The sequence below is a fragment of the Saccopteryx bilineata genome, chromosome 6 (assembly GCF_036850765.1).
Source record: "Saccopteryx bilineata isolate mSacBil1 chromosome 6, mSacBil1_pri_phased_curated, whole genome shotgun sequence".
Lineage (NCBI taxonomy): Eukaryota > Metazoa > Chordata > Mammalia > Chiroptera > Emballonuridae > Saccopteryx > Saccopteryx bilineata.
In genome coordinates this window covers 193,321,435-193,345,522 of record NC_089495.1, presented here as the reverse complement: position 1 = coordinate 193,345,522, position 24,088 = coordinate 193,321,435, and the positions used below count along the sequence as shown (strand labels likewise).

Here is a 24,088-nt window from a genome sequence, read left to right as displayed (position 1 = left end):
ACCTTTCTAAGGATAAAGCCAACCTGAATGAAAAGGAACATTCAACAAGCAGAAAGGTGGGGTTCTGATGACCATGTTTGAGCACTGCGACTCAGCTAAGTTTGCCTGAACTAATTTCAATAATATTTTTGAATGCTGGAACAGTGAGATAGTAATCCAAATTCCATTTTGTTCTCATCTTCTGCTATTCCAAGGCTAAGGGCTAAGAGTCATCCATTTGGTCAAATCTTTACTGAGCACCCAGTACCAGCACCTGCCAGTCACTGTTCTTGGATCTGGGGATGTAGCAGTGAACAGAATAGCCAAAAAAAAAAAAAAAAAAGTTTCAGAACACCTGAGAGAATTTCGGGGGAGGGAGGGGATGAGTCCTTTGAGGGATATAAAACACAGAATCGTGGTAGAGAGTGACAGCCGGTGGGGAGGGCTGACTGATGCAGAAGGGATGTCAGAGATGGAAGGAGAAGAGTGACAAGAAGAAGCCGTGTGGGCAGTGCTCTAGGCAGAGGCAATGCAAGTGCAGAGGCCCTGGGGCCGGTGTGACCTTGGAATGTTGGAGGAACAGCAGAGAGCTCAGGTGTTGTTAGAAAGGAATGGAGCGCGGTAGGAGACACGAACAGAGAGGTGCCAGGCTGAGCCCATGCAAGGTCTTGGCAGCCGTGGCAGGAACCTGAGTTTATTCTCAGAGCAGTGGGAGGCAGTGAAGGGTTGTAAGCAGGGTGCGGCATGATTAGATTTCCAGTTTTCAAAGCTTCTTCCGGCTGCTGGGTAGAGGGGAGGAATAGCTAATTGCCTGGGGGAGATGCAGCGACCAGCAAACAACCAGAGGGAAGGCTGAGGGCTGCCGCTGCCCTGCCCTGTCCCTTCACCAGCTGCTGTTCCTAGGAAGGTCCTGGTCCTCCCTAGTAAGGAAGGCTGGGTTGCAGATGATCCCGAGGCCCCCGCCTTACAGTCTGTTGGAGGCATGAAGGGCGGGCTGCTTGGGCCTCAAATTAAATGTTGGCCTTAGCCACCTCCTCCTTGGGAGGGTCATGCAGCTCCAGCAAATGAGGACCAGGGCCCATCTATTTTCTGGAAATGATTAGTGTGTGTGTGTGTGTGTGTGAGAGAGAGAGAGAGAGAGAGAGAGAGAGAGAGAGAGAGAGAGAGACAGCGCGCGCCTGGAGGGTTCCCCCAGCACTAGCGACAGGTTTTCTCGCCTGCTGAGCCAACATCAAGATGAGCTGTATTTGAAAATCTTTAAAGTGTGGTTTTTGTCCAGAAAGATGGGACAGAGGAGGGGAGAGAACCCACAAAAGACCCTTAGAACACGGCCCGGGGAGACCGTCAATCAATAGATATTTAATTATCGCCTCAGAGGAATCAGACACTAAGCCGATCCTTCAAAGAGCTGTTCTCAACGCCAGGAGACTGATGTCCCATTTCTATGACAAATATTTTGTAACACTCCCTTATTTTCCTGAAAGGAAATTTATAGGTGACAAATGCTACCTATGCACATCATTTCCAAAAGATCAATACGATGCCCTAACTGCCGTCTGTAACAAAAACAAAGGAAAGGCCATTTATAATGAAGAAAAATTTCAACGTGCACTCTCGAGCGCATCCATCAAGGACGCGGGATGGAGCAGTCAGATGCCACCACCTAGACACAGACTCACAGGAACGAGACAGCTGCAAGCAGCCCGGGTGGGCCTGCGGCATTTGCAATTCAAATGCTTCTGGTGGCACTGCAGTCAGCACAGGGGTTTTCAGCAATAGGGAGCAACTCTTGGAAAGGTTTTGTACTCCAATACAGTATTTACTTTATTTACTAATCACTTACATTCCTGGAAAAGTCAGGCCCTATTAAAACTGCAGAAAACCTTCAATATGTCTACAGAAAATGGGCAAATTTCAGACAACATTACTTAATCCACTCTCATGATGATCTGGTAGGAAACTCCGAAGCCCTGTGGGGGCTGTGAGGGGCTGTCAGTGCAGAGTAGGACGTAAAGGTCCCTGGTCCTCGCCGGCCGGCAGGAATCCAGCAGCATCCCTCAACCTTTATAACCACCAGAAATGCCTTCATAGACTTTAACCTCTAGGGGGCAGTGTGCTCCCTCGAGAACTGCTAGGTTAGAAAAAAGTTTGCAAATGGGTGTGGTGGCCCGTGGGCTGAATCCATCCCACAGGTGTGTTGCTTTGGGCCTGCCTGGTGGTGTTACTTGTTTTTATAAAGTAGAGCAAATTAGTCCACATTTGAAAACCGGGCGATTTCACATAAAAAGCTGAACAGCGCACTTTTGACAAATTAGAAGATCTGGCAACTCTGGGCCCATTCATCATCCAACGGGCATATCTGGCTGGCTGCTCAGGTCTGCCCCCTGCCCCGCCTGAACTCTATGCATTGGCTTTTCTGAATAGACAGGGTCCCCACAGGCATGGGAGACAGCCAACCCCTCCTTGGCCTTGGGAAGGCCTGGGGCACAGGGGTGCCCAGTCCCCGCCCCCTTGGTGAAAGCCTCTCACCTTCTACTCCGATCTCTCCCAGGACAGCACAGAAGGGTCTGAAAGGGCTCACATTATGTGCTGGAAACGCCCTCCTGGCCACGAAGGTGATGTGCCGGAGCTCACAGAACAAGACCCTCCCTGTCTGTGCACAGGTGGGACCAGCAGACCGCAGGATGGAGCGCTCCTGTGTAACAACCGTGATCCCGAGGCCCTGGCCCACGACAGCCACAGGGTGGACTGCAACAGCCAGGAGAGGCAGGGTGATAGAACCAGATCCCCAAGCCTGGGCCTGAGGGGGACACACAGGGATAAGGGGGGAACACAGGGATAAGGGGGACACAGGGATAAGGGGGGACACAGGGATAAGGGGGGAACAGGGATAAGGGGGGGACACAGGGATAAGGGGGACACGGGGATAAGGGGGGAACACGGGGATAAGGGGGACACAGGGATAAGGGGGGACACGGGGATAAGGGGGGAACAGGGATAAGGGGGGGACACGGGGATAAGGGGGACACAGGGATAAGGGGGGAACACAGGGATAAGGGGGGAACACAGGGATAAGGGGGGATAACACAGGGATAAGGGGACACACATGGATAAGGGGACACACATGGATAAGGGGGACACACAAGGATAAGGGGGACACACAGGGATAAGGGGGGGAACAGGGATAAGGGGGGGAACAGGGATAAGGGGGACACACAGGGATAAGGGGGACACACAGGGATAAGGGGGGAACAGGGATAAGGGGGGGAACAGGGATAAGGGGGGACACATGGATAAGGGGGACACACAGGGATAAGGGGACACACAGGGATAAGGGGGGAACAGGGATAAGGGGGGGACACGGGGATAAGGGGGACACAGGGATAAGGGGGACACAGGGATAAGGGGGGAACAGGGATAAGGGGGGAACAGGGATAAGGGGGGGACACGGGGATAAGGGGGACACAGGGATAAGGGGGGACACAGGGATAAGGGGGGAACAGGGATAAGGGGGGGACACGGGGATAAGGGGGACACAGGGGTAAGGGGGGAACACAGGGATAAGGGGGGAACATAGGGATAAGGGGGGATAACACAGGGATAAGGGGACACACAGGGATAAGGGGATACACAGGGATAAGGGGGGGAACAGAGATAAGGGGGGGAACAGGGATAAGGGGGGGAACAGGGATAAGGGGGACACACAGGGATAAGGGGGGAACAGGGATAAGGGGGGGAACAGGGATAAGGGGGGACACATGGATAAGGGGGGACACATGGATAAGGGGGGAACACAGGGATAAGGGGGGACACAGGGATAAGGGGGGGAACGGGGATAAGGGGGAACGGGGATAAGGGGGGACATGGGGATAAGGGGGAACACGGGGATAAGGGGGACACGGGGATAAGGGGGGAACACGGGGATAAGGGGGGGCACGGGGATAAGGGGGGGCACGGGGATAAGGGGGGGCACGGGGATAAGGGGGGAACACGGGGATAAGGGGGGAACACGGGGATAAGGGGGGACACGGGGATAAGGGGGACACGGGGATAAGGGGGACACGGGGATAAGGGGGGAACAGGGATAAGGGGGACACGGGGATAAGGGGGACACAGGGATAAGGGGGACACAGGGATAAGGGGGGAACACAGGGATAAGGGGGGAACACAGGGATAAGGGGGGAACACAGGGATAAGGGGGGATAACACAGGGATAAGGGGGGATAACACAGGGATAAGGGGACACACAGGGATAAGGGGATACACAGGGATAAGGGGGACACACAGGGATAAGGGGGGGAACAGGGATAAGGGGGGGAACAGGGATAAGGGGGACACACAGGGATAAGGGGGGCACACAGGGATAAGGGGGGAACAGGGATAAGGGGGGGAACAGGGATAAGGGGGGACACATGGATAAGGGGGGACACAGGGATAAGGGGGACACAGGGATAAGGGGGGAACACAGGGATAAGGGGGGACACGGGGATAAGGGGGGGAACGGGGATAAGGGGGAACGGGGATAAGGGGGAACGGGGATAAGGGGGAACGGGGATAAGGGGGGAACACGGGGATAAGGGGAACACGGGGATAAGGGGGGGCACGGGGATAAGGGGGGAACACGGGGATAAGGGGGGACACGGGGATAAGGGGGGACACGGGGATAAGGGGGGACACGGGGATAAGGGGGACACAGGGATAAGGCGGGACACGGGGATAAGTGGGAACACGGGGATAAGGGGGGAACACGGGGATAAGGGGGACACGGGGATAAGGGGGGAACACGGGGATAAGGGGGGACACACAGGGACAGGAGGGGTGGCACCCCCACCTAAGGTTGTGTGAGTACCTGGCACAAGGTCTGGTAAATGCTCAGTAATAACTTCATTTTAATTGTTTACAATATTATTATATTCTCAAAGGTTAGTGAGAACATACTAACCCCCTCGAAAAAGATTTGTTTGAACTAGACTCCGTTCCAAGGTTGTCCAATAGAATTTCGTGATGATGGAAATGTTCTCTGTACCGTTCAACCTGGCATCCATGTGTGCCTAGGGGCGCTTGAAATATGGCTAGTGTGACCGAGACATGGGATTTTAAATTTGATATATTTCAAATTAAAGTTAAAAAGCTCCCGGTGGCTCCTGTGTGGGTCCCAGAAGCTCTTGTCTAAGTCCTACCAGAATGTTCAGCGGAGTCACAGCTAACACCAGGGAAGGGACTACAGACAGACCCATCCTAAAAACACCCTCAAAGCCTTTTGCAGCTTGGCAGATAGGGTTTCTACCTCACCCAACAGAGATGTCTTGCCTCTCATTTATTTTGACTTCCAGGGTCATTTTAATGCCCCCTGAAGCACATACGGGGTTGATGGGCTGGGTGCCCGCACTGCCCCGCACTCCGGACCACACACAGCCGGGGGTGAAGGGTGGGCAGCTGGTGCTCAGAGTCCCCGCCTGCCTGCAGGGCTTCCTCCAGTGCAGCCACAGCCTCTGCAGCTTTAACGGAGGTGAACACGCCATTGGGAGGACTGTGTTAAGGTGGTGTGTGTGAAAGAATCCAGCTGGTGTGGGTTGAACTGTGTCCCTGAAAAAAAAAAAAATGTACGTTCAAGTTCGAACCCCGGGTACTTGTGACTGTGACTTTATTTGGGAACAGAATCTTTGCAGATGTAATCAAGTTAAGATGAGGTCATACTGGATCAGGGTGGGTTTTCATCCAGTGACTGGTGTTCTTATAAGAAGAGGGAAGTTAGGGCACAAACATGCAGAAACAAGATGACACGGGTAGAGCCACAGGAAGGTGGAGGCAGAGAGGAGAGTAATGCAGCCTTAAGCCAAGGAAGAGCAGGACTGCCAGTAACCACCAGGAGCTGGAAGGGGCAAGGAAGGGGAGCCTTCAGGGGGCGTGTGTCCCCAGGGGCACTTGACACTGGGCTTCCAGCCTGCAGAACAGTGAGAGAATACATTGCTGCTGGGTTAGAGCCACCAGGCTGTGCTGCTTTGCTAAAGCAGCCACGGGAAGCGAGCACCCCAGCTGACGGGCTGGGCAGAGAGCGTGCTCGAAAGTGTTGTTGTCCGGGTACAAACAGAAATCTTGCCCTATCAGCCTCACACCCAGTTTTTGAAAAGCTGTGACTCAAAACCACCTTCTTCCTCTTCCCAAGTGGCCCTTCCTCTCACAGCTGCCGGGAACCTCTCCTCTCCACCCATGTTTGTGGGCACTGGCCACGTGATCTTCAGGGTGACGTCATATCAAAGGCACTGGGTAACTGAAGCCCAGAGGGGAACAGATTCAGCTAAGGTCACAAAGGAGTTAGAAGCATTCTTGCACCGATGTTGTTTTGAAATCTGAAGGTCTTGGAGAAAGGGAGTGACTATCAAATTGGAGTTTAAAGAAATTCAGCTTGAAGACGTGCATGGCAGTGACTAACGCACGCCTCTTACGGACGCCTCCTATCTATGCCCTGAGCCAGCCTGGGCCCTGTGAGGGGCTGTGCGACTCCTGCTGCTGCCCAGACTTTCATGTTGGGGAATCTGGGGTCCTGGGTGCCAGGAGAGGAACAGGGAAGGTCTCTTGAGGCTTAAGGTGGGTCCCCTTCATGGGGAGAATGAGACACTCTGCTATGACACCCACAGGCTGGGGAGAGGGCAGGCAGAGGGGCAGCTGGATGAGAGAAGGAGGCAGCTAGCTGTGTGCGCGCGTGCACACGTGCACGCACCCTTGCGTCTGTGCACACTCGCGGGGAGAGGAAGGGAGCGGAGGGCAGAAACAGGAGGAAGGCCAAGCGGAGAGAAGGCTGCCATTGTGAAGTCAGGACAGCTGCACCGGGGGCCCAGAGGAGGCGTCCCAGGAGGAAGCTAAGACCTTTCTTCTCTGTGCGTGCAGAAGGGCCAAGAAGAAAAAGGAGAGGCCGAGGTGGCAGGGGGTGGGGTGGGGAGAGGAGAAAGGCATCTGGGAAAGAGGAGGGAAGGCAGGGGCCGCGATTAAAGACACGATTCATCCACACACCTGCAAAGGTCCACTGAGCACCTACTAGAGGCGGGCCCTCTTCCGGACACGGGGATACTGGGGGACAGATGAGCAGCCCCGCTGCCATGGAGCGGACACTTTAGAAGCAAGACCATCACGAAATAAATGGCAGAATGCCTCAGTGGTGCGAAGGGCCGGGGAGACAGACGGATAACGCAGGAGCCAGGGCAGCAGACAGGGAAGGCAGGCCAGGGACATAGTTTAACTGGGGAGGCCGGACAACAAATATATGTTAAATGGTGACCAAAGCTCTGAAGGAAAATAAAGCAGGGGGGAGGGGACAGAAAGGAGAAGGGAACCGCTTTTGAGTGGGAGAGTCAAGGAAGGCTTCTCTGAGGAGGTGATATTTGAACAAAGATCTGAGGGGAGTGAGTGAGCAGGGACTGCAGATGTGTAGGGGAAGAAGTTTCCAGAAAAGGCAAGGATAAGTGCCAAATCCCCTAGGTGGGAACGTTCCAGGTGTCACTGGTGTGTTGGAGAAGCAGAAAGGAGTGGAGTGATGGAGGCAGGGGACAGGACGCAAGGCAGTCGAGAGGCAAGGGACAGAGGGGCAGATAATTAGGACCCTAGAGTGACTGTGGGGGTGGCCACGGGGCGGTGGCTGCAGGCAGAAAGAAGCAGGAGGAGAATGGGCGGTGGTCCAGGCGAGAGATGGTGGCAGAGTGGACGGATGGGTTTTGCAGATGGATCGAATGTGGAATGTGAAAGGAAGGAAAAAGAAAATCAAGAGTGACAGCAAGGTTTCAGCCTGAACGACTGAAACCCTGGAGCTGCCAAGGGGAAGACAGTGAGAGGCACCGGGGGACGGCGGGACAAGATCAAAGAGTCACTCTGGACACGATGGGCTTACAGGCGTGAGACTCTGGGGAGACCTCCGCGGGGAGATGTAAAGGAGGCAGCTGGATGCTGGTGGGTGGAGAGCAGGGCGAGGCCACCAGCTCCAGCCCTCATGTCTCCGCAGTTCTGAAACCACTTCAGGGGAGAAACACGCCACCCCCGCCCCCTACACACACACACCTGCCTTCGCCCCCTACACACACACACCTGCCTTCACCCCCTGCACACACACACCTGCCTTCGCACACCAGCAGCGATCTTTCGTCGGGAATGCCCAAATGCCCAGAAGTCTCTCCACCCTCCTAAGTGAAGGGGCAGCAGGATGTCCCCCTAGCCTCCACCAACACCCGATGTGTCCTGCCCCCAAGGCATCACAGCATAGAGCCCCCCTCCCCTGCCCCTAGAGGTCAGGGTGGCTGCCCAGGTTGAGAGCTAATCAGTGAAGGCGCTCAGTGGATCTCCGTCCCCAGCTCTGTATGAGAAGAGTGAGAACAACTGGCGTTCTGGGGCCAAATCTGGAAACAATTCCCATTGGGGCCCTCGCACGGTCTGGGTTTGTGATGGGGGTGGGAGAGCATGCATTCTAGAATGGGATGAGGGGTGAGTAGAAGGCTCCCAACCAGTGCTCACATCTCTACAGAAGTCTGCACCAGATGGCGGGGAAACAAACTCAGAATCACCAGACTCAGGCGGCAATGTGGAGGAGAAAGCATTACCTTAAGGAGAAGAAAATGAGCTCTCCTGTCTAACTCGCTAGAAAAGACTGGAACCTCCCCCCCTGCCCCCCCAACAGCCCTCTAGTGCAAATTCATGATGCCACTGCAGTAGGTTTTTCCTTCTTATCCTTCCTGACAACCCTCCATTTCTATTTGGGGATCCAGCTGTTGGGGGGACCCTGATTCCACCTGCTGCTCCAGGAACAGGTGCGTAGGCTAAGCTAATTGGCTCATCCCATCTACTCTCCACAGTGATTGGTTCATGGGTTGGGCTGTGGTCCAGTCAGAAAACATCTCACCACTCTGGCCATCTGGGAAGAGGCACCAAGCCCCGGCAGCAAGTGCCAGCCAGATTTTGAGACCTCAGGCTTTATGATAAAATCATGATACTGTACTGTTAAACCACGGAATCTGCCTCTACCTAAAGGCCACCTGTTAGCCTTTCAGTTTAGGGAACAAAAACATTCAGCATCTTGTTGAAATCACTTAGAGCTGGGGTTTCTGTGGCTTGGATCGAAGGCCATCTACCAGCCACGCCACCCCCTGGAAGTGCCCTGTCTTTGCTTAAGCAGAACTCACATAGCACGTCCTCAGAACTGAGGCGTAAGAGCCAGAGAAGGGCTGCTGAACGGAAGGATACGCCCGTTTTCAGCTTTGCCAGATACCGCCAAATTGCTCTTCAAAGTGGAGGTGTCAATAGTGTTTCCCTACCTCTTGTGTACGCGACTTCCTCTTTTCTCACATCCTTGCAACAGTCTGGTGTGTCCGGACCTCTGCATACATGCTATGGCAGTGGGGGCAATGTGATAGTTCATTGTTGGCTTCATTTGCATTTCACTGATTACCAGAGAGGTTGAGCACATGCAGTCACCTTCTGATGCGTGTGTACAACTTATTTCTACCATCTGAGTAACATATTGTGACAGCCATCAGAATACTGGTCTGGGGGGCAGGGGTGGTATGATGCTGTGCTATTCGTGCAAACCATCATCATCACCTTGCTAACATTTCTTTTTTTTTTTTTTTGTATTTTTCTGAAGCTGGAAACGGGGAGAGACAGTCAGACAGACTCCCGCATGCGCCCGACCGGGATCCACCCGGCACGCCCACCAGCGGGTGACACTCTGCCCACCAGGGAGCGATGCTCTGCCCCTCCAGGGCGTCGCTCTGTTGCGACCAGAGCCACTCTAGCGCCTGGGGCAGAGGCCAAGGAGCCATCCCCAGTGCCCGGGCCATCTTTGCTCCAATGGAGCCTCGCTGCGGGAGGGGAAGAGAGAGACAGAGAGAAAGGAGAGGGGGAGGGGTGGAGAAGCAGATGGGCGCTTCTCCTGTGTGCCCTGGCCGGGAATCGAACCCGGGACTTCTGCATGTCAGGCCGACGCTCTACCACTGAGCCAACCGGCCAGGGCCGCTAACATTTCTTAAGTGTTTACTATGTATCACTGCTTTAACATATGTAATCCTCACAAAACTCGATGAGCTAAGTAACACTATTATCCTTAGTTGTGGTAACCAAGACAAAGAAGTTAAATTACTAGTCCAAATTAATTTGGCTAGAAAGTGGTTGAGCCAGTACTAAAACCCAGGCAGAACCCTAGCTCTCAACGACTCTGCAAAGAGCTGGGAGGCATTTCATTCTAAGCACACTATATAAGTTTGATTCGTGGGTGTATGAGTGAGCACAGTCAGGGTAGTGTAAGTATGCTAAAAGATGACAACATACATTTTGTAAAAAATAAGGATACAATTTATCCTTTCAAGGGTATTTATACATCTGATCCAAGTCCCCAGAGTTAGAGGAAGCCAACACACAGAAATATCCATGAACAAATTGATATTTATCCTGCTTAAACTTAGCCTCTCTCACTTCATTCTTTGCCAATTTCTATTGCAAACATGGGGTAGTATAGCACAAAGCAAGATCACTGCAAGATAAAATTGCAAGTCTTATAAAAGATGCAGCAAGGTTTGGGAGATTAATTAAAGTGATGCTGAAAGACAGCTCAAAGCATCAGCAAATCTACTGACAAACAATAATCTGGGCTATGCGATAATTAAAGAAGAAACCACTGAAAATGATGGTAAGGTAATAAACACTTCACAGGGAAAGATTCAGATGTCAAAGAATGAAGAGAGGCCCTTGGGAAAACTGATCGAATCCGCAAAATTTCTGCAAAATGACTCGTTATGATTCTGCTGTGAAAAATGAAGATGAAGTAAAGAATATCATTTAAATTTGTTGGACAAATTATACCCCACCAACAGCTGACACTTCATCAATTTGTTGAAATAATCAACCCATTAGTCATGATTACAACCTAAATTTTGTTAAGTGCTGTTTGATATAACATAAAATACAGTTATTTTCAAAATTTTGTAATTTCATTTTTTTTCAAGATAAAATACCGAACTAAATATATTAAAAACCTATTTATATGAACTATTGGTCAACACTTGGTCTACCTAAGGAACATTTTTCCAGTTCCAGTCTTCCACAATCCAGGCTGACTTCCTATCTTCAAAAGGGTATCCCACACACAAATGGTTGAGAACCGTTACTGTGTCTGTGACTTTAATCCTTCCTCAGTAGTCATTTTCTTCTTTTCCCATAGTAAAAAATTTTTAACTGGGCAGTTGGCAACCCATAATAAAGATTAAGCTTCCTAGGCTCCTTTGTAGTCATCTGTGCTCATGTGATTTCATTTTTCATCAACGGGAAATAAGGAGAAATAGAAAGTAGTCAAGTCTCTGATTAATTTAGGAGCACCTAAATATATAAAGCAAATATTAATAGACTAACGGGAGAAATAGACAGCAATACAATAGTAGGGGACTTTAACACCCCATCTTCATCAATGGACAGACCCCAGACAGAAAATCAATAAGGAAACATTAGCCTTAAACAACACATAATAGCAGATGGGACTTAATAGATATCCACTGAACATTCCATTCAAAAGCAATTGAATACTCATTCTTCTTGAGGGCACATGGAATATTCTCCAGGATTTATCTTATGTTAGGTCACAAATTAAGTCTTAATAAATTTAAGAAAACTGAAATCATACTAAGCATGTTTTCTTACCACAATGATAGGAAACTAGAAATCAATTACAAAAAGAAAACTAGAAAACTCACAAACATGTGCAGACTAAAAATCACACTAATGAACAAACAAAGAAAAAAAAAACAAAAGAGGAAAAAAATGCCCTGAGACAAATGAAAATGAAACTGCAACACACCAAAACTTATGAGATGCAGCAAAAGCAGTTCTAAGAAGAAAGTTCATAGCATAATGTGTCTGTATCAAGAAAAATCTCAAATAAACAATCTAACTTTACACTTCAAGGAACTAAAAAAAAGAATAAATGAAGCCCACAGTTAGTAGAAGAAAGAAAATAACAAAGGGTCTGACCTGTGGTGGCGCAGTGGATAAAGCATCGACCTGGAAATGCTGAGGTCGCCGGTTCGAAACCCTGGGCTTGCCTGGTCAAGGCACATATGGGAGTTGATGCTTCCAGCTCCTCCCCACCTTCTCTCTCTCTGTCTCTCTCTCCTCTCTCTCTCCCTCTCTGTCTCTCTCTCTCTCCCTTCTCTCTCCTCTCTAAAATGAATAAATAAAATTAAAAAAAAATTAAAAAAAAAAAAAAAAAAAAAGAAAATAACAAAGATATGAACAGAAATAAATAGAGACTACAAGGACAATAGAAAAGATCAATGAAACTAAGAGCTGATTCTCTGAATGAAAAACTAAATAGACAAACCTTTAGCTAGAGTCTCCAAGAAAACAACAGAGAGGACTCAAATAAATTCAGAAATGAAAAAGGAGACATTACAACTAGTAATACCACAGAAATACAAAGGAACATAAGAGAGTATCATGAAAAATTATAGGCCAACAAATTTGACAACTATCAGAAATGGATAAACCCATAGAAACATACAACCTACTAAGACTAAATAATGAAGAAATAGAAAATCTGAACACAATGACTATTAGCAAAGAAGACTGACTCAATAATCAAAAACCTCCCAATAAACAAAAGTCTAGGGCCACAAGGCTTCACTGATGAAGTCCATCAAACACTCAAATCAGAATAATCTTTCTCAAGCTTTTCCAAAAAGTGAAAGAAGAGGGAACATGTTAAAACTTGTTTTATGAGGCCAGCATTACCTTGATATCAAAACTAGAGCCTGACCTGTGGTGGCGCAGTGGATAAAGCGTCGACCTGGAAATGCTGAGGTCGTTGGTTTGAAACCCTGGGCTTGCCTGGTCAAGGCACATATGGGAGTTGATGCTTCCAGCTCCTCCCTCCTTCTCTCTCTCTGTCTCTACTCTCTCTCTCTCTCTCTGTCTCACCCTCTTCTCTCTAAAAAAAAATGAATAAATAAATAAAATTTTTAAAAAATCATTATTAAAAAAAAAAAAAAAAAAAAAAAGGCCCTGGCCGGTTGGCTCAATGGTAGAGCGTCGGCCTAGCGTGCGGAGGACCCGGGTTCGATTCCCGGCCAGGGCACACAGGAGAAGCTCCCATTTGCTTCTCCACCCCTCCGCCGCACCTTCCTCTCTGTCTCTCTCTTCCCCTCCCACAGCCAAGGCTCCATTGGAGCAAAGATGGCCCGGGCGCTGGGGATGGCTCTGTGGCCTCTGCCCCAGGCGCTAGAGTGGCTCTGGTCGCAACATGGCGACGCCCAGGATGGGCAGAACATCGCCCCCTGGTGGGCAGAGCGTCGCCCCTGGTGGGTGTGCCGGGTGGATCTCGGTCGGGCGTATGTGGGAGTCTGTCTGACTGTCTCTCCCTGTTTCCAGCTTCAGAAAAAAAAGAAAAAAAAAAGAAAAGGTCAATATCCTTGATGAGCTTTGAATGAAAAAATCCTCCATAAAATAGTCCAAATTCAACAATACATTAAAAGGATCATACACCATGATCAAATGGGATGTATCACAGGAATGCAAGGATGGTTTATCATCTGTAAATCAATCAATGTGATATACCACATTAATAAAATGAAAACTAAAAATCATAATCTCATTAGAAGCACAAAAACCATTTGACAAAATTCAACATCCATTAACGATAAAAACTCACAACAAAGTGAGTATGGATGAAACATATCTTGACATAATAAAGGCCATATATTTATGACAATCCCATAGCTAACATCATACCCAATGGTGAAAGCTTTTACACTAAGATCAGGAACAAGACAAGGATGCCAGGTATACCACTTTTATTCAACATAGTACTGAAAGTCCTAGTCAGAGTCATTAGGCAAGAAAAATAAGAGGCATCCAAATAAAAGAGAAGTAAAACTGTCACTATTTGCAGATATGGTATTATATACAATATATAGAAAACCCTAAAGAATGGCTATTCAAGGTCTACAAAAACAAACAAACAAACCCAAAACAACTATTAGAACAAATAAATTCAGTAACGATGCAGGATACAAAATCAATATGCAAACATTCATTGTGTTTCTATACACTAATAGCAAACTATAATATTAGGAAGTGAAATGAACAATGACAAAAATCCCATTTACTAATGCATCAGAAAGAATAAAATACCTAGGAATGAATCCAACCAAGGAGGTGAAAGACCTCTACACTAAAAACTGTTAGGACATTGATGAAAGAAACCAAAGAAGCCACAAATTAATGGAAAGGTGTTATGTGCTTATGGATTAGAAGATATAGTTCAAATGTTCATACTACCCAAAGTGATCTACAGATTCAGTGCAATCCCTATCAAAACTCCAATGGCATTTTTCACAGAAATAGAACAAACAATCCTAAAATTTCTATGCAACCACAAAAGACCTTGAATGGCCAAACCGATCTTGAGAAAGAACAAAGCTGGAAGCATTTTGCCTCCTGATTTCAAACTAGGTATATATTACAAAGTTACATTAATCAAAACAGTATGGTGTTGGCATAAAAACAGACACATAGATCAATGAAACACAATAGACAGCCCAGAAATAAACCCATGCATATATCATCAATTAATTTATGACAAAGGAGTCAGGAATACACAATGGGGAAAGGACAGTCTCTTTAATAAATGATGCTAAGAAAACTGGACAGCCACATGCAAAATAATGAAAGTGGACCAGTTGCTTATGCCGTATAAAACTCAAAATGGACTAAAGACTTGAACAGCTTGACCAGGCTGTGGTGCAGTGGATAGAATGTTGGACTGGGAAGCAGAGGACCCAGGTTTGAAACCCCAAGGTTGCTGGCTTGAGTATGGGCTCTTCCAACTTGAGCATGGGCTAACCAGTTTGAGTGCAGGGTTGCTGGCTTGAGCATGGGATCATAAACATGACCCCGTAGTCACTGGCTTGAGCCCAAAGGTTGCTGGCTTGAAGCCCAAGGTCGCTGGCTTGAGCAAGGGGTCACTTGCTCTGCTGGAGCCCCCAGCCAAGGCACATATGAGAAAGCAATCAATGAACAACGAAGGTGTTGCAATGAAGAATTTATACTTCTCATCTCTTTCCCTTCCTGTCTATCTGTCTCTCTGTTCCTCTCTCTGTCTCTGTCTCTCTTGCTTAAAAAAAAAAAAGACTTGAATGTAAGACCTGAAACTATAACTTGACATCAGTCTTGGCAAATTTTTTTTTTAATTCACACCAAAAGCAAGGGCAATACAAGTAAAAGAAAAAAATGAGACTGCATCAAACTAAAAACTTTCTGCATGGCAAAGGAAACCATCAGTAAAATGAAAACGCAACCTACTGAATGTGAGAAAAAATTTGCAAATCATATATATGATAAGGGGTTAAATCCAAAATATTTAAAGTACTCACACAACTCAATAGTAAACCCCCCCCCCAAACATTCTGATTAAAAAATGGGCAGGGAATCTGAACAGACATTTTTCTGGAGAAGACCTACAGATGGCTAATAGGTACTTGAAAAGATGCTCAATATCACTAACTGTCAGGAAAGTGCAAAACCACAGAAAGATATCACTTCACACCTGCCAGAATGGTTATTATAACAAAGACAGGAAATAAGTGTTGGTGAGAACGTGGAGTCAATGGAACCCTTGTGCACTGTTTATGGGAATGCAAATTGGTGCAGCCATTACAGAAAAACAGAATCCTATGGAAGTTCCTTTAAAAATTTAAAATTAGATCCAGCAATTCCAATTTTGGGTAGTTATCCAAAGAAAATGAAAACACAGCCTCAAAAAGATGTATGCGCCTCTGTGTTCACTGCATTATTTACTCAAGATATAGAAATGACCCGTGTCCACCATAGATGAATGGATAGACACATACACACACACAAACACACAATTCAGCCATAAAGAGAAAATCTTGCCATTTGACACAACTTGGATGGAACTTGAGGGCATTATGCTAAGTGAAAGAGGTCAGACAGAGAAAGACAATTACCGTATGATATCACTTATATGTGTAATCTAAAAAAGAAAATTGAGCTCATATATACAGAGAACAGATTGATAGTTGCCAAAGGGAGGGCGTTAGGGGCTTGGCAAATGGATGAAGGCGGTCAAAAGGTACAAACCATGGGGATGTAATGCATCACGTGGGTTATTAACTGACTACAGTTAATAACACTGTACTACATATTAGAAAACTAAGAATAGATCTTGAAAGTCCTTATCACACACACAAAATTTTGTACCCACTTATGGTGACAGATACTAACTAGACTTGCTGTGGTTATCATTTTGCAATATATACAAATAATGAACCATTAGGCTGTACAGTTAAAACTAGTATAGTGTTATGACAATTATGTATATCTCAATAAAAAAAGAGGTGATTTGAATCTGATCAGGCTTACTAAAGCAGCATGGACTTTTAACTGAGACAGTAATAAAGAGATGCTATCTTGGGTCTCTCGTACAAAAACTTAAATACAACTCACAACTGCCCTAGACACCCATAGAATGCAGGATTTAATGTGTCTAAAGACTCAGCAAGACTAGTTAACCACTGGTTTTGAGGGGAAATAAAACGTATTTTTCTAATGAGAGTCAATATATGCCAAATTAATTTAAGAGAGATTTTGAGTTCATTACATGTATAGCTTTTTTTTTTTTCATTTTCCCCAATAAAATAACAATGACTAACATAACTAATATTAGGTAGTGATAGCTTTAAAATATTCTCACTTTAAACAGCAACTTAATAGAAAACTCAAATCTGAGCTTCCTAGCTGCCAGGGCAAAAAGGGAAAGTCTACAGCGTACACAGCCCTGTTCTTCGGTGCTTAGGAACACACCAGTTCAAAGTAAAAACGTTTGCAGGCTCCTCAGTTCTGAAAGTCAGGTGGAAGTGGGGTTCCTTGTATATAGGGGCATTCTAAATACAACAGATAAAATTTCCAGTGGCAGTTTTACAAAAAAACATAAATGTCCCGTGTACAGAAATTTACACTTGACATGCTCCCAGTCTTCACTGAGGGTAGGAGAATTAAGCATGGCCCGATGAAAGCAGTTAGTTCTTTGGGGAAACAGCTTTTTGATGATTTCTGCAAATTCAAGGATAAGTTTGGGAAATCAGCTTTAGTCACTACCCCTGAGAGATGATTCTTTTCTCTTTCTTTGTGCCAGCTGTGAGGTTCTGAAACACTGGCTTTGGCTCCACCATGAGCCGCCCCCCCTCCCCCGCCAAGATATTGCAGGATATGTGTTTCCTTTCAATGTGATAGATGCAATTTCCATACCTCTTTTGAATTCCCATAGTCTTGTTTCCATTTTTTTTTTTTTGTATTTTTCTGAAGCTGGAAACGGGGAGAGACAGTCAGACAGACTCCCGCATGCGCCCGACTGGGATCCACCCGGCACGCCCACCAGGGGCGACGCTCTGCCCCTCCGGGGCGTCGCTCTGCTGCGACCAGAGCCACTCTAGCACCTGGGGCAGAGGCCAAGGAGCCATCCCCAGCGCCCGGGCCATCTTTTGCTCCAATGGAGCCTTGGCTGCGGGAGGGGAAGAGAGAGACAGGGAGGAAGGAGGGGGGGGTGGAGAAGCAAATGGGCGCTTCTCCTATGTGCCCTGGCCGGGAATCGAACCCGGGTCCCCCACACGCCAGGCCAACGCTCTACTGCTGAGCCAACCAGCCAGGGCCTTGTTTCCATTTTGATGAAGCCACAAGCATCTCATTTTAGGACTCTTGGCAAATCGCTTTTCTGGGTTGCCATTGTTGTGGCTGTCATATGAGGGGGGTTGCTGAGAACACTTTTAGGGTCCTTACTGTTCTTTTGGGATCCAAAGCTAAAGGTTTCTAGCCAGGCTGTTCAGCCAGAGGTTGTAAAAAGGGGTCTGTGAGCCACAACTCGGCCCTCAGACATGTTTTGTTTGGCCCACAGTTAACATTGAGTTTTGCCAACATTTTAAAAATCAGATTTCAGAAAAAAAAAAAAAATTCAGAGTAGAAATATCTGAAGGTTGGCAACCCTTAGCACAAACAGCTATAATTACAGTAAGTCCTCACTTAATGTCATTGATAGGTTCTGCAATTTTCAGGGAAATAATGTACAATGAATCTGATTTCACCATGGCTAATTGATATAAACAAAAGTTCCTATGGCGTTCATCAACAATAAAATGAAATGGCAGTGAATGACCTGCTGCATCTGGACTTGAGGAGCAGACGCCCCTTCGGTTGGTGCCCCCGGTTTGCTGTAGCCACCCCTGTCCTGCTTCTCTTCATCTATATCCACATGGTCCTTGGTAAACTCTGACACATGGCTTTCTGCTGAGACCCAGGACCAACATGGTTATATGTTTCCAATCGCAGCCTTCCTAGTACTCTTGGCAGGACCCGCCTTCTGGGTGATTCTGAGACACACCTCATCAGCTGGCTCCCCACCCCCACGCATCCCTGCTGCCACACCCTGTCACTGAAGGTGGCAGCCCAGCCACCAGCTGTGAGCAGAGCTGAGAAAGGCATCGATCCTTCCCTCGTGACACTTCCACCCAAACAAGCGCCTGGTCACTGGGACTCCACTTCCCGGAGTTGCAACACCCACGCCACAATATCTGATTTCACAACTTGGCTCCTTAGCCAAGGTGGAGACTATTTATTTTTAATTAAAGCAAACCAAATTAATCGAGTCTGGAGGATTGTGCAATGGTGTCCGAGGTGAGTGATTGTAACTGTGCCTCTGCCTCAGGCAGCCAGCCAGGGAGGTGAGTCTTCAGAAGCCACCAAAGTACCTCCTCCAAGGTAAGCAGACAGGCAGCCCTGCTCGCTCTCAGCTGGGATGCAACACTGGGCAGGGTAGACAGTCAAGTGGGACAAACAGTCCATCGCCATGCCAACTTCTGGGCCATTCTAGAGGGGCCACACAATCCCCGCAGATGCTCTTCTCCATTCTCCACACCAGTTTCATGCCCGTTCCCCAGCTCAATGTTCTGGAACCTTCTTCCATACTAATGGACTAAAGTCAATAAATCAGTCCCGGATGGCTTTCACATCATCATTCGCGGAGAACACAAACTCATGCATGGGCACTTCTGGCCCCTCTCTGTCCTATTATTTCATATTTTAAGTTGAACTCCCTTTTTTAAAAAAAATCAAATTCCTTTGAAAAGGTCACTTTCTATCACTACTATAGGCAAACCAATCTGCATTTATTTAATATATACAGAAATAAGTGCAGAACTTTTAAATGAAAAGGTGTCCATGCACTACCCAAAGTCATCCAGGGTGGTCTTCGCGATACAGGGGCAACACGGGGAGAGACAACGGTCGGCGGCTTCCCTTACCTGTCCGGTAGCCCGTGCTGTTGAGGTACACGGCGAAGGTGCGGCTCTCGTGCTGCGCCTGCCAGGAGGGTGAGGAGCAGTTCTCGTTGTTGGTGTAGGTGTTGTGGTTGTGGACGTACTTGCCCGTGAGGATGGAGGACCGCGAGGGGCAGCACATGGGCGTGGTCACGAAGGCGTTGATGAAGTGCGCCCCGCCCTGCTCCATGATGCGCCGGGTCTTGTTCATCACCTGCATGGACCCTGCAACCAGAGCCCGAGGTGAGACGCTGGCCAGCGGGTTCTAGCCCGTGTGCCCCGGCAGGGCACAAAACAATCTGGGAGGGCGCTGAGTGGCTCTCAACAGGGTGTCCCCCCCACCCCCGTTCCTGGGGAGGGGGATACATTTTGGAAATCTCCCGGGACAGATGAGGTGTCACTACTGGCATTAGTGGGCAGTGGGCAGCAGGACACTGTGGGATGGACCTTCACCATGAGGAAGCGTCCTGGGCCCCCAGACTCGCTGTGTGTTTATGGGGTGTAAGTAAAAACCTGATTATAAGTTATCTGAGTCTGGGACAGAGCTTTTTACATTAAACAGAAGATCTTTTTTGCAGGATATTAATATACACTGATTTTTTTTTTTTTTTTTATAGAAGCAATCACTAGTTAAACTGAGGGAAGATTACACTCTGTTTTGTTTGGAACCTTTCCAAGAATTGTTTGCTCTTATTGAAATCTGGTCATGCCAAGCCCCTGGCCCACGGGCTCTCAGAGCACATCTCAGCCAAAACGCTGTGCATCAGCCATGGACCACGCTTGCCTCCTCTGTGCCCACGGTCCTTCTGGCTTGGAACTCCCCTCCCACTCCCCTCCCCCCCAGATCCAACCCATTGGTAGAGCCACGCCTCTTCTACTTGCCCTCTGGGACCACTCTGGCCTCTAATTTCCTTGAGCTCTTATCATACATGTAGCATGTGTTATTAGGGCTTAATTATACCCCACCAGGTACTGTGGTTTCCTTCATGCCTACTCTTGTTTCCCAATGAAGCCGTCAGCAGAGTGAGGCACGCAGGAAGGAGAGGAAACTAATGCGTGCAGAAACCCCCACTGTGGGCAGGGGCTTTCCCACTCACTGCTGTGCCCCACGAGGGCAAAGAAGGAGCCTTGCTCCGTGCTCAGTCCCCCATAGTGTGTGATACACAGCAGGTGCTCAATAACTGTGTGAAGAGTAGATGTGTAACTGTATCCTACGGCTGGTACCCAAACACTCAGTAGCTTTAATGGAAATAGTAATTTTTTCTTTCCCTTTTGTGGCCACCTGCAGGTCTTTCCCTTTTCCCTGCAGTTCTTAGGGTTGTAGGGGGTTGACTGATGGCCCACTCCCTAAAGATATGTTCAGGTCCTAAGCCTTGAAATCTGACCTAATTTGGAAAAAAGAGTCTTTGAGGACACACTTAAGGACCTTGAGGTGAGATCATTCTGGATGGGTGGGTCCTAAATCCAATGACAGATGTCCTTATGAGGACCAGAAGGAAGAAGACACATAGACACAGAAGGAATGGCCACATGAAGACAGAGGCAGAGATCAGAGGGACATTTGGAGCCCCTAAAAGCTGAAAGATAAGGGAATCATTCTTCCCTAGAGCCTTCAGAGGAACCATAAACCTGCCTATACCCTCCTTTTGACCTTCTGTCTCCAGAACTGTGAGAGTAAATTTCTGTTGTTTTAAAGCACCCAGTTTGGGAAAATTTGTCAGGACAGCAATAGGAAAGCACTAGAGCATCCACCAGGCACTTGAGGTTCTTGCTGGGAAGCTGAGATCCCAATCACCAAGAATCCCCTATAGACCTGAAAACAACCAATCAGGCCCCTCAGCACTCTGTCCCCAAAGTCTAAGAATGAAAAGGAGATTTATATAGCTCTTTATTCCATTTTTTCTACCAAATACAGAAGGAAACAGAACTAGAGCTTCCCTGAGGCAAACACAGATTGTATCTCTTCACACATAAAACTATCCAATAGCTTCCCACCACACTTACAAGAAAAACTGAATTTCTTCCTGTGGTCTAAAAGACTCTTCAAGACCTGCCCTCTCCCCCATTGACCCACTTCCAGTGTTTCTTTGACCTCATCTCTCTCCTCACCCCCGGCTCAGTTGGCTACACTGGCCTCTTCATTGTTTCTCAAATGCTCCAAGCTCATCCCTGCCCCAGGACCTTTGCATTTGCTATTGCCTCTGCCTGCAACTCTCGCTTTGGCTGGTTTGTTCCATTATTCAGATCTCAACTTAGAGGTCACCTCCTCACCTCTTCTCTACCTGAAGGAGCCTCCACTCTGCTTGCTTCCTATCACACTAGTGTATGTTTTTTTCTTAGCATGAATCTCCTACTGAAATGCATATTTTTAACACTTGTTTACCTGTTTATAATCTACCTCTCCTCCTGGACTGAGAGTTCCAGGTAATCCAGGTGCTGTCTGTCCCTGCCCCCCAACATCAGGAATATATAACCGGCGCTCTGAAAAACTCACTGAATGACTGAAGTAAACAGAGCAAAGCCAGCCCTTTCAAGCTTGGCAGAGGTGGCTTTATAAGGGGTGCCCTCCTGGAGCCAGGTGTTTCCTGAGCCTCCTGGCCAACCCTGCACCCCGTGGGTAGAGGAAAGAACTGGGCTTTGTGTTTGAACAGGACTCGTCAGGCTCCCGCACTGCTTACAGATCTGTATCAAGGCCACATGCCCTGGTGAGAAGTCCCCAGGGGTCCCAGCTGTAGCTGGCGGTAATAAACAGTTTCCTACCACATGTGACATCTCCCACTGGAGGGAATGGAGGAAGTGGGGATTTTGAGGCTTCCCTCAGCCAGTTGGTGCTAACTCGCTGGACCCTAATGGAGTGTGGCATGATCTAGGGTCCCTGTCTCAGGGTCTAGCAGAATCCGGGGGCCTCATCAGCCTCAGGCTGCTCCCGGGGATCTGGCCCCTAGGCATCCCAGGCAGTCTTCTGCTGGCCAATCCATTCCTTCTACCTGGAATTTTTTACCATAAACCAAGCTATCAAGGTCATGCCCTTGAGACCTCCAGCTTGAATACCGGCCACATTTCTACCTCGTGGCTTTGACCTGAGTGGTGCCCTCCATGGGGGGGGGGGGCTCTCTCCTGGCCTCCTTCAGTTTACTGACCAAACATCAAACATTTCAGAGAGACCTCCCCCAGCCCTCCCCATTCCCTTTGCTGCCTCACTTCTCCCCCACAGCAGTTACTGCCCTTGGGCCCCTAAGTCACTTCTAGTTCCCTACTTGCCTGCTGCCTGTGGATCCACTGGACCAGCTCCACAGGAGCAGAGACGTAGGCCTACTTTGTTCACTGGAATATTCACGAGCCTAGAACAGTGCCTGGCTACAGTAATAAAAAAATTACCTTACTCTTTGGGTTTTCATATAACTCAGGAGCCCAGGCTGGTTTGTGTTCGTGGACATATGTGTATATAGCATATATTTTGTGCAGTGAATTTTAAAGTTCTGACTTTAAATACCATTAAACAGATCATGTGTTTTCTAGTTGGCCATACTCTCCAGCACTCCCTATAGTCTCACACCAGCTCTGCCTATCTACATTACCTGCCTGGTCCCTGAAGGCCTTGGTTTTGCAACTTCTAATGTAACTTAGTTGTTGAGACAGGTAAAACCTTGTCTGTGGGGCACTATACATCAACACTCATCATCATCATTATTAATGTGGCGACTGTCATTGGCTGAATGTTGGCTGTGTATACTGTGCTGGGCACATGACATGCATAGTTTTACTTAATCCTCTCCAACAGCTCATTTACCAGAAGAAGACACTGAATGTGGGGGGTTAAGTGACTGGTCAAGGCCACAGAGCTGGGGAAGTGGGTGGGATGTAGGACTCAAACCCAGGCTCGTCTGATGGGAGAGATGGGTGCTGGGGGTCATGCTAGGAGACATTCAGTTTATGTCACATGGGAGGTGTGACACTGTACCAAGGAAGTTCACAAAGGTCCTTATGTACTTAATCAACTCTTGACTACAACAGTGTTCAGAATAATCCTCGGGCTGACTTTAGCTGGCACACCAGCAGTGAGAGTGGCAAAGTGTCCCATCACCAAACACCAGGGGCACTGGTGGTAGGAAAGTGATTCCTGTTCACTCCTTCTAGTGAACTCCAGGAGAAAGGATTCTTAACACCTCCACACTTTCCATTTTGACAGGGAGGGCACTGGCCACCCGCTTGGATTCTAGGTGGGTGACCGTATTAGCTTATACAATGCTCACAAAGATTACGGGATATTTCAAAATGAATATGAAACGATAAAAATCCCCTAATTTTTGTGAGCAGTATATTTGATCATGTAGTTTTACTTTTCTTCCATTTAGGGCAAGTGATACAAGCTTCTCTCACTTAGGTAGTGGGATCCTGTTCTATATATATATTATATATATATTTAATTACAGCTATTTAAAAATAAGTAAATAGCAGCACAGGTGGCACATAAATAAGTGAAATAGATGAGGGATGGCTGGCGTTTGGCATGCCCTGGCATGGTGCACCCCACAGCTGTCTACCCGGAGATGTTACTTAGAAGAAGTGCTAGCAGACCTCTTGGGTGCCACACACCCAAAGCCGAGCTCCCAATGTCACCGTCCCCTCATGGCCCTCTCATAGCTCCTCCCCTTCCCTCCTGTTACTTAGGCAATATATTGTATTTGGCTATTACTTGGTCTTATCTTTCCATTCCCACATCTAATCCATCAGTAAAGCCTGCTGCTCTTTAAAGG

The 24,088-nt window shown here is 47.8% G+C and overlaps 1 protein-coding gene and 1 non-coding gene across 6 annotated transcripts in view; both read right to left on the bottom strand.

The window, feature by feature from the left end:
- The window catches only part of SULF2 (sulfatase 2), a 108,420-nt gene that overhangs the window by 44,161 nt on the left and 40,171 nt on the right, over positions 1-24,088 (bottom strand). For all 5 annotated transcript variants that reach the window (XR_010726111.1, XM_066235840.1, XM_066235839.1 and 2 more), the window contains exon 3: positions 19,317-19,556. Coding sequence is in view for 4 of the 5 variants with exons in the window: in XM_066235840.1 (XP_066091937.1) it covers positions 19,317-19,556 (240 nt within the window). In the remaining variant the exon portion in view is untranslated. The remainder of the gene's footprint in view (positions 1-19,316; positions 19,557-24,088) is intronic.
- On the bottom strand, positions 9,898-9,973 carry TRNAV-GAC (transfer RNA valine (anticodon GAC)). Its single transcript has one exon. It is a non-coding gene; the product is annotated as a tRNA-Val (tRNA).